The following is a 16157-nucleotide window of genomic DNA, read 5'->3' on the forward strand; positions in this document are numbered from 1 at the left end:
GCGCACGCCATGGGAGCCGTGACTGACGGTGAGGCCCGGTCGCCGCCACGCCGGCCCGCTTCCCCGAACCCTCCGGCCTCCCTAGCCCCCACGAATCCCCCAGCCGCTTCCGAGAGCCTCTCGGTCTCCTGGGTCAGACCCCTCGGAGCCTCGGGCCTCTCGGCCTCCCCGCCCACCCCCTCTCCCCCCAGCCTCTCGGCCTCTCCCCAGCGCCGCCGACCCCTCAGCCCGCTCGCCCCGAGGCCACGCGGGTTAGAGGCAGATCGGCTAGGGGCCGGGCACACGTGGGGACCTGGGAAGGCTGAAGCCGTGCGTGGCCGTGTGGGCCCCGGAAGGGGTCCAGCCTGTCGTCCGAGGTGGTGAGCGGGCATCTGGTGGGAGTAGCATCTGGTGGGAGTAGCGGCGAACGGGGAGTGTTGGGGGATCTGAGGACGCGGGTTGAAGGGCTGGAAGGGAGTGGGAACTCCCGGGTTCCCAGAAGGGGCGCGGGTTTCGGCACCAGGAGGTTTTAGGGAGAATGTCCTAGACAGGTTTCGAGGGTGGTCAATGAGCAGAGCGGCGCTTGGGTGGGGTTCTCCGGAGAGATTGCGAAGAGCCGCCAGACGGTGGGGTGGATCTCAGTGAGACCCGGGGACTAGCTCTGTATGGGGGTTGGAGGGAGCTGGGTACAATACCTGAAAGATGTGAATGGGGTGTCGTGAGGCCAGTTGGGGAGCGTAAGCGAGCAATTTATGGGAGCGGATGTAGGATTGTGTTACTTGAGGGAGATCAAAACAATAAAAGATGTGTGGGTCCCCTGGAAAATGGAAGTCCATGAAAAGATGCTCAGCTGGTGGAAAGTAGACCCAGATGAAGAAGGACCCACCATGTGATCAAGCATGATGGGCAGCTGGTGGGAGAATTTTGGGTACCCAGTTAGCATCCAGTTGGCATCTAGGAAGGGGGCACAGAAGCTGCTTGAAAAAAGGTGGTAACTGGAGATGCCTGTGGAGAAGTCACTTCAGAAGCAGTCTACACATTAAGGGACTAGCAATGGAAAGAAAGAGTAAAAGGCGAAGTGATAAGGAGAAGCCAGGTCCAGGCAGGAACTCAGTGGGGAATTTTAATTTTAACGTTGTTTCTTCATTCCAGTTTCATTTATTTAATAGAGGCTTATCCTGTCTGAGCTGGGCCTTGGAATTATAGCCCAAAAGCCATGGTCAAAATCTTTCCCCTCTTGGAGGTTACAGTCTGATGGGAAACACATTAGATAATTAGTTTTAAGAGTAAGCACAAGGCATATGTACAAGTTTGGAAAAGTAATCATGTAACTATTCATGCCCAGAAATCAGAAAGCCTCCATGAAAAAGTTACTCCTAACCCGATTTTTAAAGGATAAAAAGATGTGTTTGGACTGTTTTCCCCAGGGGCAAAGGCCCAAAGTGTTGAAAGTATGCAAAGATGGCTATGTTGGCATCAGACTTCCTACAATTTGGAATTTTGAGCCTGAGCTTTCAAAGAACAATGGGAACCATTAAACATTTTTAAGGTGGTGTGAGATGGTCAGGTTTACATTCAAAGATAAGCCACCACATTCTACTATAAGAAGGAGGGAAAGTAGATATCTAAGTTTCTTCTCTGACATGTTGTATTTATGCCATATGTCAAGCTTTGTCTTAATTTTCCCAACTTTATAGATGAACCTGGGATGCAAAGAGTTTAAGTAACTTGTCTAAGGTTGCACAGGTGGTAAGTTATAGAGCCTGGTCTATAACCAGGCAGTCACTCCAGAGTTTTTCACCATTTTCCATCCTGTCTCTCAGCTACTGCTGCAATGGTCCTAGTGAGGCATAGGGAAGTGTGAACCAAGAGGCAGTGCAGAGAAATGATGAGGAGAGAAATTTATGTGCCATCAGCCAGGACTTCTGTGATAGAGTGAATGTCAGAGGAAAGGGTAGAGGATTAGGTTAGAATTTCAGGCTTCTGATTTGCCTGCTCATTTTTTTGTTGGTACTATTTCTCCATTTCTTGAGGAAGAAAACTACAGAATAGGGTAGAGTTTGTCAAACTGGAGATGGGGAGGCAAGATGAATTTCAGAAATATTCTAACTGTATTCAAGGGCCCTCCACATCCCTGGTGGCCACAGGATTCCCCATTCTGCCACTTACAAGCTGCCTGACCTTCTGCAGGTTAATTTCTTTGAACCTCAGTTTCATTGTTTGTAAATGGGGATAATAAAACCTATTTCTTGGAGACATTTTGAGGGTTAAGTAGTTATAAAATCCTTTCCACTGAGTAATGCTTTACATTAATATAAACATAGTAATAATGTTCAGTAAATACTATGAAATGTAAGAGTTGGTTTACTCCTCTCCTTCACTTTCGTTTGACAAGGACTCTGCCTTTTACCTCTATTTGTACAGATTTTCCTTCCCTGCCCTTTCTGCCAGATTACCATGCATTTGTTCTTCAAAACCCACTTCAACTGTTCCCCTCTTCTCTTTCCTAGAACCATCTGTATTTCACAGGTTGCCCATGGTATTTCATGCATGTTGCTGTTGTATCCCTCAATACTTAAATGGCATATTCCAGAGAATAGTTAAGACAGTTTAACATAATGAGAAAACATAAAAATAAGTGAACAAAGAAACGGCAAAAGAATATTGAGACGAGGAAAAACAAGGAAGTTAGAAGCGAGAACTAGGGGTGAGCCTCAAAATGTGGGTAAAATCTGGTACATTAGTTGAGAAAATTACACGTGTCTTTTCTTTCTGCATGAGCCCCTACTACAGAAAGTCAAATGCTGCTTCATTCTGCAATCCAGTGTTCATGAGAAAAGGCATTACATGCCTAACAGAGTTTTTTCACATTTAAGCACTGGAGAAACAAATTTTTTATAGAGCCCTCGTTAAGAAAAGGCAGTGCCATATCCTTAATCTTCTTAGCTCTGGCTGTCAGAGTTGTTTTTTAAATTAATTTTATATCACTTAGTGGATAAATAAGTCTAAAGCATAGTTTAGAAAATATCATAAAGCTGATAGGCCCTATGGTTTGGGTTGGTAGCTCTGCTGGCTGCCTTAATTCATAGCAAGGTCTTTTTATTTATTTGTTTTAAGAATGTCTATCCCATAGAGGAAAGGATGAACTACATCTTTAGAGAATTCTCTGTAAACATGGTTTACTCAGCTTTTGGTTAAAATCAAAGAGGAATAAGGGGTATATCAGTACACATTTATCCGTAGTATGCCTTCTAGGCATAGTGTGAGATGTTACTTAACAGCAGTAAACTGTACGGAGGAAAGCCATGCTCGTGCTTGCTGGAGAGCAGCAGTGGCATGCAATCAAATAAGCAAGGAAGGTAATTTCTGAGAAGGAGCATAATTAAGTTGTGAAGTTAAGTCACAAGGATGAATTAGAATAGAGACAGAATAGTCAGGAGGAATTTCTGATGATTGGTTAAAATGGGGTGATGAGAGATGACCTTTGAAAAGCAACGTTAAAAGTGAGAGCTGTAAGGGTCAACTGTGTGAAGAGTCCAGAAAAGCATTCCAGATAACAAAAAAGACCTAAGGTGAAAACAAACTTTTTGTTAAGACCTAAGGTGAAAACAAATTTTTTGTTATTGAGGGAAGATAAGGAAGGCATTTGGGGCTGGATCTAGGTGGGCCAAAGGGGGTCAGAGAAATAATCTGGATCCCACGGAGCACCCTATAGAACTTAGAAGGGAGATTAAAATGTCTTCTTTGGGGCACTTGGAAATGACTGGAAGATGTTAAACAGAAGAATAAGTTATTAATACATCTTTGGCATCATTCTGGATTACTCTAGAATATAGATTCTGGGAAGGCAAAATGGAAGCAAAGAGGCCAATGAGTGGTATTCCAAATGAGAGGTGAGGTGGGATTGCCTGAAGGTGATGGCACTGGGGAATACTAAAAAGTGAGTGTTCTCCATATTTTAACTGTCCTGCTGAAAAGTGCCTGCAGGACTTCCAGGGTCTATGGAACGTAGAGGAGGGCCTATGGTTTCTTTCATACTTGAGGTTTTTGAAGAGGCATGGGCCCTTAACATGTGGTCTGCCCATCCAGTTGGACTGGGAGCTCATGAAGTTATTTATTTCCTGCACCCAGTACAAGGACACATTGATTAATTTGAGAAATACCCTGCCTCCAAGGGGAGAAGAGAGGCACTATATTGTTATCTGTAGATACTGAACTATAATTATTACCATCAGTACTATCATAGGGGGAAATAAGGCCCTGGGAGGTTAGAGACTTACAGTTATTGGTAAGTAAAGGTGTTATTTATAGTTAATAGGTAAATTATAACTATTTGTAATTACAGTTATAGAATAATGATCACATAGTTACTGGAAAGCCTTCTTTCTCCATCCCCTGTTGCCATTCTAGCATTTTGGCTCCCTGAAAAGCAGTTTAGATGTTGTCACTGTTAATTTAAACTATGTTCACAGTTTATATTTTGTATGTGTTAATTTAAAGGGTGTTAAACAGTGTTAGTCTCAGATAGAAATCATTTTAGAAGCACTTTTTGTGGTACAGGGACCAGTAGGTAGATACAGTGATGTGGCAGAGGAGCAGATGGGAGATGTGAAAGGGGTAATGGGAGCAGGATGTGTTTCTACATTCCATTTCATAGAACTTGTTGGTTTTCACAGCATTTTTTTTTATCAGAAAGCATAATGCATGAATATATGGTTGTTAAAACTTGAAATAATGACTTCTAATATGCCTGTGAACAATAAGGCCGAGTAATGGCATGGTGATACAGCTTTCTGATGAGTAATTATGTGTATTTTTCCATGAAGAGAGAGGTGATAGTACTATAAAAGGAAGATAATATGCATTCTGTAGGGTTGTTTTAAGGATGAAAAATAATACATGTATAGTATTTCAGAGTCGAATGACCGTTTAATTTATTGTCTAAACCAGGACATTTCAGAATGAAAGTTAAACAAGTGCGATACGTGGTCATCAAGTACGAATGTGTAAGCACTGTATTGACATCTGCTTCTGTTATTCCTATTTCGATTGCTGATCCAGTGTTATTAGCCATAACATTTGTGGACATAGGGTGGTTGGTTGGTTGGTTTCACTACTGCCAGTGGATTTGCCCATTTAGCTCCCTTTTTGATTGCCCTAGCACATGAACTATTGATGCAATTCAACAACTGAATAATGTTTCTTTAGCAGGATAATGGAGTTTTCAAAGCAAGATTGGAGTTTCAACCTTGACTTTATTAGTACCACACTCTAAACATTTAAGTAAATGTAGGGGAAAAAATGAGGACCTTAGCATGATTTTTCTCCTCTAATTTTTTTTTATTTAATTTGCTTTAAGTAATTTACTTTGGCATCAGCAATTTATTTACACTGATAATAAGTATCTCTGGCGAGATCAATATTTACACGGAGGAATCAGACCATCTTATTCTTTTCACTTTCCTTTTTAATATTATTGGCTTTAATTTTTTTCCCCATGACTTTAAACTTCTTGAAAGAAGGGATTAGGTGTTATTTCTCCATTTAAAAAAATCTATCACAATGAAGGAGAAATAATTCATCTTAATAGCTCACAAGCAATGGTGATCTAATGAGTTATCTAACAGAAATCTGCAAACATACTGTTTTCACATGATTTTAGTTTCTAGTTAATAAGTCAAATCAAGCCAGATTTCTTTTTTCTTATTAAACCCATTTTGGCTTTATTGAAGAAATTGATTAGAACTTTTAATACAGAAAAAAACGAAAGTACTTTAAAATGACCAAGAAACTCACTATCCAGATAACCGCTGTTGTTTTTTTTTAATATATGTCAGAAAACTCAAGAAGAAATAGACTTGATATTTATTATATTTATTATATATTATATATTATTTATTATATATCATATATTATAATTATAATAATATAATTATATTTATAATTATATAAATATAATTATATAATATATAATATGTTATAATAATATAATTATATGATAAATATAACATATAATTATGAATTATAATAATAAATTATAATATTTATTATATATTATGTTATTTATTATATATTATAAATATTTATTATAAATATCAAGTGAAAAATTCCCCTCCTCACCTTTCACTACTCCTTCTCCCTAAAAGTAATCACTATGATCTGTCTTTGTATGCACTTCTTGAATGTTTCTTAAATGCCTATAAAAAGTAGAAAGCCCCTCCAAAGCTGCTCCTTACTTCCTGTGACATTTAATTTTGGACAACTAATTTCTGTTGCTTCCTTGGTAAAATACGGTTAATATCTACTTTAAAGAGCTGTTGTACAGATGAAGTGTTTACATTTGATAAGCACTTGGAAGAGTAATTGGCATATTGTAAGCATTATGTGTCTGTTGACGGGTATACCAGTATATTCATACAATTTATACAAATGTTTACACATTTCTGTATTAATGCTTCTATAATTAATGCTATATCTTGGAGTTCTTTCTACCTCATTCCTCTCTATCAATGTGTAGTGTCCATTTTTTTTTTAAAACATATTAAACATTTGGTTCCTCTTATTTTTGCAGTATTACAGTGAAGGTGTCTTTGCACACTTATAGGAATAATTTCTAGAGGATAGGGGAGTTTAGAGGTAGGGTATATTTTATTTTGAATTTTGATATGTATTGCTACTTTACCACCATAGCCAGCTATTTTTTTCCATGGTAATTCTGTCTCAAATTGGTACCCACTTTATACTTTAAAGTTTGGATCAAGTGTTTAGGAACAAGAAAAAGTTGGTTGTGAGTTTGCAAGAGTATAAAATTCCTTACCAATCTGCCTATAGAAAGGAAATGCTAGTCCTCATTGGTAGATCACACTATTGCAATTTCTCCAAAGCAGGTGAGATCACAGTATTTTGAGTTCTGTCATTTGGGAAGGCACATTTGAAGTAGCTCAGCCCTAGGAGGAAGTTACGTAATAGTTGAGGTGCTTGCTGCTGCATTTTAAGTCTTGGCCTGTCCCTAAAGAAATAAGTGCTTTGGAGCGACCCCCTTATAGCCCCATATCTTTCAAATTGTTTTCTTTCCTTTGTTAATATTTGATCCAACATGTTAAGAAAACTTGTTATCAGCACAGTTTAATAGTTACTGTGCTACTGTGAGGGATAATTAGAGGTTTTGAAGGAATGCTCATCTGGGTTTATGAGAACACAGCTAAAATGGCTGTGTCGTCCGACCAGAAGCTAGAAAATTGAGAGTTGGTCTAGTGACTAGAAAGCAGTCATTTCTTCCTCCCTTTCTATTCATGAGAAATAGGACTTTCATATCTATTCCATTGAAAGGAATTCTTGAAACTTATTTAGTGTGTAAGTGATTTATAGTTCTTCTAAGTATATATTGACATGTAAGACAGAAAAGGGTCTAAATAAATACCAGTTTGTGGGTATTTGCTTAGCATCAAGTGTATCATAACTAAAGTTAAAGTGACTTTGAAAAGTAAACATTTTATAAGTGTAATTACAGTATAGCATATGACTAAATCCAGCAGGAAATCATCCTACAAACCTAAAATCAGGTGGAAAACCACTTTCCTCGGTACTGAAGTTATGTATTTTGGTTTAAAAACTCTTGCCTCAGAATGAATAAAAAAACTAATAATGTCAACTAAGGAATGATGTTAATAACATCAACAAAATAGTTTCTAAACCAGCTTTACTGCTTTTTATAGGGCTTACCAGACTTCAGAGGATTATTAGTGAAGTAGTATTCACATTGCTTATAGAGAACTGCAAGCATGATAAATATATATCTAGTCAATGTATATAGTAAACAAGACATGTTGACTTAGGTGTGTTGGCCCATTTTTATATGAAAGGGAACATGCCATACATACTGCTCTTCACATTGCTTGTTCAACAAGTTGCTCGTGTTTGTGCTATATCAATATGTAGAATTTTCTTCTTTTAATAGTTTCATAGTATTCCATCATTTCCTTCTACCAACATTTAATTAGTCCACTATTAATGGATTATTTGGGTTATTTCCAATCTGTTGCTATTATAACATTTCAATAAATAATTTAACATATATTGCATCTACAAATATATCTAGGGTTGTTGGTTCAAAAATTAATGTTATTTGAAATTTTAATATTGTTAAAAATGCCCTTTAGGTTTTTCAGTTGATGGTTTTTAAGTATCAAAAGAGCAACTCAGATCTACTTCCCTGATCACCCCAAGCCAACAGGAGCTCTCCTAACCTCTTCTACTGTGTGTAGTATTCATTTAACACTTATTTAATACAGCCTTTCTATGTATGTGTTACTTCTCTAACTAGAGGGAAAGAGCGGGGTCTTTATTTCATGTCCTCAGAACTTAACTCTAGTACCTTACGTACACATCTGCTCTTTAATCAGATATTCATGTCTTCTATACAAGTAGGGGAATCACTGCTGATAACCTGAAAATAAGATAATTGTCTGATAGCCCTTGTTAGCACTTTATTGAGAAAAAGTTCTTTGGAAGACAGGTGGTACCAAGCAGGTACCAAAGAGCCATTTAAAAATGTTTATTGCACATCAGAAATGTAAAAACATGGGGTGAGAGACTGGGGAGGAAAGAGAATAATCAAGATACAGCGCTGACCCTCATGAATCTTTCCCCCAAGTTTATTTGACCTGAACATTTTTCAAAAATTTGTAATTGCGGAATTATGTGCATATGTGAAAGTATATTTATCTTACGTGTATGGCTAGAATGATCACAAAATGTATTTAAAAATATTTTGTTAGTCTCTAAATTTTAGAACTCTCTTAAAAAACCAACTCTGGCGATAGCTTCTAACTTTGGGTGCTCACTGCCCTGTTTCCCTTAGATGGTGTTTGCTATACCTAGAATGCATTTATACTTAAAATTTATGGCCCACAATGAAGTGGGAGGCCCAGAGGGTCTCTGAGAAGATGATGGGTTGTAATGGAGTTTTGAAAGAGCAGAGATAAAACCTGCAAAGCAATTGTTGAGTACATCCATGCTACCAGACTGCTGATGCATAGATGTTCGCTTTCATGTTGAAGTTAAAAATGTTTTTAATTTTAAAAGTCAGTTAATTTTCTGCATTTCAATCTCCCAAGGACTGTGTTTTGTCTTAGTCTCTTCAAACAATATTGTTGATGTTTAAAAACTGAAAATGTTAATTTGTTTTTTAGAATGTCAAATTAAAACCTACTAATCTGTAGCTGGAGAAGCAGGTCAAAGCCATGACTCTTGAGAGTAAAACCCAGATGTTTATCTGATGTCACAGAATGGATTTTAACACTGGAGCCATCTGCCTTCCAAAGTTTATCTCCGCTGCACCTGCACTTTAAAATTCTTCTGCCTACACATATAGGAACTATTGTTTAAGATTTTTGTTGTTGCTTCAGCAGACAAGCTCTCCAGGAATTATTCATACTTTAAACTTTACTTTTGAAAAAAAAATATGCATATACATGGTAAAAAACAAATAAACACTACAAAACCAGAAAGAAAATTAAATCTTTTCTCCACCTCCATTTGGAATTCCTCTCACCAGAACAACCACTATTACCAGTTCCTCAGACATCTTTCCAAAGATATTTTCTGAATACACAGACACATTCATGAGCGATGTGCACACACATACACACAAATCCTCTCTTTTCTACACAAATGGTGGCAAACTATGTACTTCTCTGTACCTGTTTGTTGTCATTTTACTTAATAACTACAGAGATTTTTTTGTGTCCATGTATTCACCCACACCATTAGCTGCATAATATATTAATATCTCATAACTTAAACAGTCTCTGGCTGGTGAATGTTGAGGTTTGCAATCTTTCTACCACAAAGATACTGTTAAGTAGGAACATCCCTTTCCATTTATCTTTGTGCATGGGTGCGTGTATGTCTATAGGATGAGTGTTTAAAATTGGAACTATTTGGATATAGCACTGACCCTCATGAATCTTTCCCCCAAGTTTATTTGACCTGAACATTTTTCAAAAATTTGTAATTGCTACAGTTACCCTGTAACTTAACACCAGTTTGCATTCTGTCAGTGTATCTAAGTGTGGTTTCGTAACACCTTTGCCAATGCCTTTATTATTGGGTCTTTTGATCTATGTCAGTCTGATAGATGAAAATGATACTTTATTGTGGTTTTAGTTTTCCTTTTTATTATTATGATCCAGCAAAAACTCTAGCTTAGGGCTGCCAGGCAGATTGTTTGGGACCCCACTTGTTACTCATTATCATCTGCGCTACTTTTCAGAAATTCTTTACCTTGGGGCAACTATTCCTTTGGCCAGTACCTCACACTAACAAGAGATGTGAACATTTTGATTTTCTCCTGACTCTCGACAGGTTTTTAAAAATCTGTTCCCCAAGAATTGCTGATTTCCTTGGTAGAATCTGAAAATAAACTACCATTGAGATGACATTCTGTGAGGTTTGGACTTTTCACAGGCCCTCCCTACAACAGGTCCAGATATACAGATAAGAGTGTGTATGTATATATAGTTGTATAGATATAGGTATACATTTCAGTAAAACCTATATAACAAAATTTAACATTCTAACTGTGTTAAAGCATATAGTTCAGTGACCTCAGTACATGTAAATTCCACTGATTTCTTTTGGAAGAAGAATAATCAGTAGTCATACTGATTATTTTCCCTTGAGAGTTACCAGGAGCAAGTCATTTTAATTTACATTGTTGTTCTTACCTACAGATGAAGTCATACGCAAACGTCTCCTGATTGATGGAGATGGCGCTGGAGATGATCGGAGAATTAACCTGCTAGTGAAAAGTTTCATTAAATGGTGTAATTCTGGATCACAGGAAGAGGGGTATTTCATTTCACTGTTGTTTCTGAGCCAATATCTTGATGTGACCTTAGACCATATGCTGCAGTTCTATAACTATTTCAAATTTACAGTTATCTTAAACGTTCAGTGTTACTAACTCCTGGTTAATTAAAAGTAGATATTTCTGGCTTTTAGTTCTTGTCAGAGGCCTGCTTTATGTTTATTAATATGTGTAGAAGGCAAAGTGGTAAGAAGAAATAAAGATTAAATTCAGACTCACTAATTTGTTCACTTTGAGCAGATAAATGTCTAGCAAGATAAAATAAATGAAATTTTTACTTTAATGAGCTAATAAAATGTTGCTTCAAGGTCTATTAACACATCACATTTTTTACTTAGAAAATTTTTCATTATTTGAATTAACATTTCATATGGAATAAAATATGAGCACAGAAATTTGAAGGTAAAAATCAAAATATTTTTAAAGTGTTAAATAAATGTCAAACATAGTTGTTTAAGTTTATAAGAACAGCAGTCCTATCCCTCATAACTAACACCACTTACAAATTCAAGTACATCACATTTGGAAAAAGAAAACTTGAAAGCCACAGTGTTCTAAATTATTTTTTGTTGTAAATAAAACAAGTGGTTCTCTTAGAACTTGGTGTAATTTAGTTAGCTGTCTTGTACTTTAATAATTCAACCTTGGTAATCTAAAAAATTCCTTATTCTGTTTGTCTTTCTCATCAGATATAGCCAGTACCAACGCATGCTGAGTACACTGTCCCAGTGTGAATTTTCAATGGGCAAAACATTGTTGGTTTATGATATGAATCTCAGAGAAATGGAAAATTACGAAAAAATTTACAAAGAAATAGGTAAAACCAGAAACAAACAGATGTTTTCTATCTGTAAATTTTTATGATTTAAAAGAAAACACTATGCTAATAATTTTACTTTGCTTAGTGGTAAAATAATAACACAACAGTAATAGAAATAATACAATAAATATTGACTACAGAAATATATTCAAGTATGATACAGTACTTCAGCCTACAGATACTTTTTTGAATGACATCATCTATTCTGTTAGTAATGGTACTTAATTTAAGAGCTTTGAAATTGAAATAGAGACTTTGCATGGTATGATTGTCTTTAAAACACCTTTTTATACAGAATGTAGCATTGCTGGAGCACATGAAAAAATTGCTGAATGCAAAAAGCAAATTCTTCAAGCAAAACGTATACGAAAAAATCGCCAAGGTAATGGTTTTATGATTTAGTGTGCAAGTACTTTATTACTGACTAGTATTTTCATGTAGTTTTTAATATTATGAGGTTAAACTCTGTAGCTAGAATCAACCTGAATTACAAAAGACAATTAGAAGCCGAACTAATTCTTTAAAACTCTACTATTTAAAATAGAAAATAAAGGTCATACTGAAAAAATTTCCTTTACTGGATTGTATTGATTTTCCAAGTATTTAAGTTTTCGTTGTTTTACTGTCTCCAGAACCCTTTGTTGAAATAATGCTATAGTTGATTAGCAAAGGCAATTTGAACAGATTGACTAGATTTAGGGTATTTGTTTTAGTGTTTCATTTTAATAAAATGAAAAAATGAATGTAATGTAACCCCCCCATTAAGTTTTTTCTACTAAATAAAAAGCAAGCAAACATTTACAGCTGCATAAATACCCAATAAATCTTTGTTCTGATCTCTTGTTTTTATACTAGGGTTTATCCTTATTGCGAACCATAAAAACTATTTTGTAATGATTTTTAATGGCAGAGGTATGGATCCTACATATAGTAAAAGTTAAGAGAGAGTTTAAAAACATAATGTACAAATCATAATTGTGACATATATGAAAAACTAAGTGGAAATAAAAAATATCAGTGTTTATTTGGGGTTTGTAGAATTTTATGGTTTCAGTTCTTTTTACTTTGAGCATAGTTTCTATTTTAATCCAAATAATTGGTGATGAATCAATAAAAATCTTATCAAATGAATAAGCTGAATTCAAAACCATGGATTTTACTTTTAAATAGCTAATTTAATTAGGATGACCTTTAATTCCTAATTTTTAAAAGTTGGTTTTAAATTCAGTCTAAAATGCTTATGATCAAGTTTTGGTAGGCAATGTAGAGTAAGCTATGTGCCAGCTTACTAAAAAGTTAGTTCAATTCTAAAATGCTTGTTAAACATTTTATAGTGTTTTTGTTGATTAATGAGGCTTTTAAATGAATGCTGCCATTTATCATTTCATAAGAAAAGCTAGCAGAGGATATATGTATGACATATTGGAGGTTGCAGTGGAACAGAAAAAAGGTTGAGTTTTATGGCATTTCTTTTTGTAAACTTTTTACCTTTAGAATGAGAAGTTTAATTTGCTGTTGTCTAAGATCTGAAATTAATGGTATGATATATTTACCTTGCTGATCTTTTTTCCTTTTTTCTGGGCAAATAGTGAATAAGATACTCTTCATAATAGGTCACCTTCATGATCAATGACTTAAATTCATTTAAGGATAGGTAAGTGGGAGGGAAAGAAGTCAGAGATGAAGTCCCTGTTTAGAAACTTTTGAAGTCTGTATCATTACAGTTATAGTTGAGTCAAATGGAACTGAAAATACTGTTTCAATGTTTCTATTTCTTATGCAACTGGAAAGTGATTAGAGAAGGCATGATATTTTGATAATCTAGGTACAAAAACCTGAATTTGGCATATATATTTTTGTCTTTCAGAGTATGATGCTTTGGCAAAAGTGATCCAGCATCATCCAGATAGGCATGAGACATTAAAGTAAGTTTAAGCTTTACTTTGAAAGGAGCTGATCTCTACATAAATACATACTAGCATATACATTCCATGTTTATAAGAATACCTATGTTTTAAAAGGAGTCAGATCTTCAATATTACATATTCTAGTACTGATTGATTAGATTTTTCTTCCTTCTACCTTACTGCCTACAGTTCTAATATAAATGCATATATAAATAGGAAGTGGGTAAACAGAATATGTTTGCTTATATAGTAGTACATAAAAACAATAAGCTAAATATATATACTTTAAAACACAGATCTCAAAACCTTACTCAAGGGGGGAAAAGGCATATAGTAAACTTTAAATTATTCCTCAGTTTCTGAAATACATACAGAACTGCCATTTATAAAATGGTTATATTATATCTTAGTATACTCTGATATATTTATATTAATACTGTATATTCAGAAATAAATATATACATTAAAAAGTAATACAGTGATTGAGAGGAGGAAAAAGAAGTCTGGGATAGAGAACTGGAAGTAAGGTTCAAAAATCGTTAAAGTTAGCGTGCAATTGTTTTCTTTACTAATAAAAAGGAAATACATCAAAATGTTAAAATTTATCAGTTTATCAGTGTGGGTGTTCATTTTTCTGTTAACCTATATTGCATTTTAAAAATTATTTAATAAAAATGTAATTTTAATGAAAATAACTGCATAATTAGGAATCAAGAAATCATACTTAGTTTTAAAAGTCTTACCTTTAATGGAGGGTAATGATGCCTTATCTTTTTTTTTTTAATGCTATTTGATGACTAAAAAGTTAGGTATTAATTGTGAATTGCTGTCCAAAGTAGGAAAGCATAATCTTCTTTTTTTTTTTTTTCCCCAGGGAACTAGAAGCTCTGGGAAAAGAATTAGAACATCTCTCGCATATTAAAGAAAGTGTTGAAGATAAGGTATTAGCATGTATTCTTAGCTTTTGTGATATATACATATTTAAGTATCAATATGTATTAATTTTCTTCTTGTTAACACAGCTGGAATTGAGACGGAAACAATTTCATGTTCTTCTTAGTACAATCCATGAACTGCAACAGACATTGGAAAGTAAGTAGAAATAATTTCATTGAATGTTTTCAAAGATTTTTAAATGATCCAGGGACAAACCTTCTAAAATAACAAAGAGAGAGTACACCTTTCCTCTCAGCATAGAGGATAACATTAAAAGGTACTGACTGTTCAACTCTTTTTTTTAATTGAAGAACCATTTTTTTATCTCCTTGCTAGTGTTTGACAGTATAGGATTTTCCGTCCTCAGGTATAATCTCATCATAGTCCTTCACCATAGTCTTTTGTTCTCCCCTTCCCTATCCTCACTCTCACCCTTCCTTCTCTGAAAGCTGCAAATCTATGGTTAGCTTTCAAGGTTCTTTTTAAATTTACCTTCATCTGACCCTTTGTTTTATCTATGTTCCACATATGAGTGACACCATCTGGTATTTATCTTCCTTCTTCTGATTTACTTCTCATATCACAATCGCATCAATTTCCATGTTGCTGCAAATGGCATGAGTATCTTTTTAATCACTGAGTAGTATTCCATCATATGTGTATATGTACATGATAGAATATTGATCTACTCCTCTATTAGAAAATATATAAAAACGCTAACTCAAAAGGAAATCTTTACTCCTGTGTTTATTATAGCACTAGTTACAAAACCCGATAAGGATAAAACCTAAGTGCTCATAGATTATAATTTTGATGTCTTTACTTTAAATACAATGGTTAATAAAGAACAGAAGTGATACTTTATACACTCACACATTTAAGCATTTTGACCAAGGTGTCGGTTATTTCTCTATTGCAGATGATGAAAAGCTCTCAGAGGTAGAAGAAACTCAAGAAACAAGCATGGAAACAGATTCTAAGCCATAAACAGGCTAGTCATTCACCATTCCCAAGAATATTGAAGTATCAATTCTTAGTGTGCTTGGAATTTGTTGTGCTGTTGAGATAAAGTCTTGGCAGTAAACTACTTTGCTTTTAAATATTAATGCACAGTTCTTTCATATTTCCTTACATAAAGAAAAATGACTTCAGTATAGATTTGTTGTTATTTAAATGCCTTTTTTATTCTTAAACTTAAAAGATTGGAAGCAACATCCAAAATGTTCAATAAATGTTCAGTGTTTTCAAGTCAGATATGTTTGTGCTTATTAGTAGTCCAGGTAGCTTTTATTTGATAACATTGACTTGCTTACAGAATAAGTTGAAAATTGTGACGTAGCAGTTTCTGGACATTACTGCCACTTTTTGAAAATGAAGTCCATGAACAGCCTTCAGAAAAACTATAAACTTGAGAAATAATGTGCAAACTACCAGTGGAGTATATGCATTGTGAGAGAAGCTCCATGATATTTTAATAATTACTGGGGTAGAGGTAATTAACCAGGTATAAAGTAAATCAAATTGGAGCAAAGTCACTGTTAATTGTAAAGGATTTCATAATCCTTTTAAAAATTAAGCTGTAATGAAATCTTATTATTTCAGCTATGATTTTAAGTATTGAACTATATGTTCAATACTTGTTAGA

General features: G+C 35.0%; 1 protein-coding gene across 2 annotated transcripts; it reads left to right on the forward strand.

Annotated features, from left to right (window-relative positions):
- Nucleotides 1-6: 6 nt before the first annotated feature.
- Nucleotides 7-16020, forward strand: THOC7 (THO complex 7). 2 transcript variants are annotated; one of them, XM_004676006.2, is made up of 8 exons: nt 7-28; nt 10713-10830; nt 11539-11666; nt 11965-12051; nt 13537-13594; nt 14451-14517; nt 14599-14668; nt 15432-16020. In XM_004676006.2, the coding sequence occupies exons 1-8, from the start codon at nt 10-12 to the stop codon at nt 15497-15499; spliced, it is 615 nt and encodes a 204-aa protein (XP_004676063.1). In that variant the 5' UTR covers nt 7-9; the 3' UTR covers nt 15500-16020. The 2 variants fall into 2 exon arrangements, with proteins under 2 accessions (XP_004676063.1, XP_012576120.1); XM_012720666.1 differs by lacking the exon at nt 7-28 and adding an exon at nt 272-359.
- The last annotated feature ends 137 nt before the right edge of the window (nt 16021-16157 follow it).

The sequence above is a fragment of the Condylura cristata genome, unplaced genomic scaffold, assembly GCF_000260355.1.
Source record: "Condylura cristata isolate star-nosed mole 26May11 unplaced genomic scaffold, ConCri1.0 scaffold00004, whole genome shotgun sequence".
In the NCBI taxonomy this organism is placed as follows: Eukaryota; Metazoa; Chordata; class Mammalia; order Eulipotyphla; family Talpidae; genus Condylura; species Condylura cristata.

Coding starts and splice junctions, on each gene's coding strand:
- THOC7 (XM_004676006.2), top strand. Junction 11,667..11,964: donor AAAAATTTACAAAGAAATAG/GTAAAACCAGAA, acceptor CTTTTTATACAG/AATGTAGCATTGCTGGAGCA. Junction 13,595..14,450: donor GATAGGCATGAGACATTAAA/GTAAGTTTAAGC, acceptor TTTTTTCCCCAG/GGAACTAGAAGCTCTGGGAA.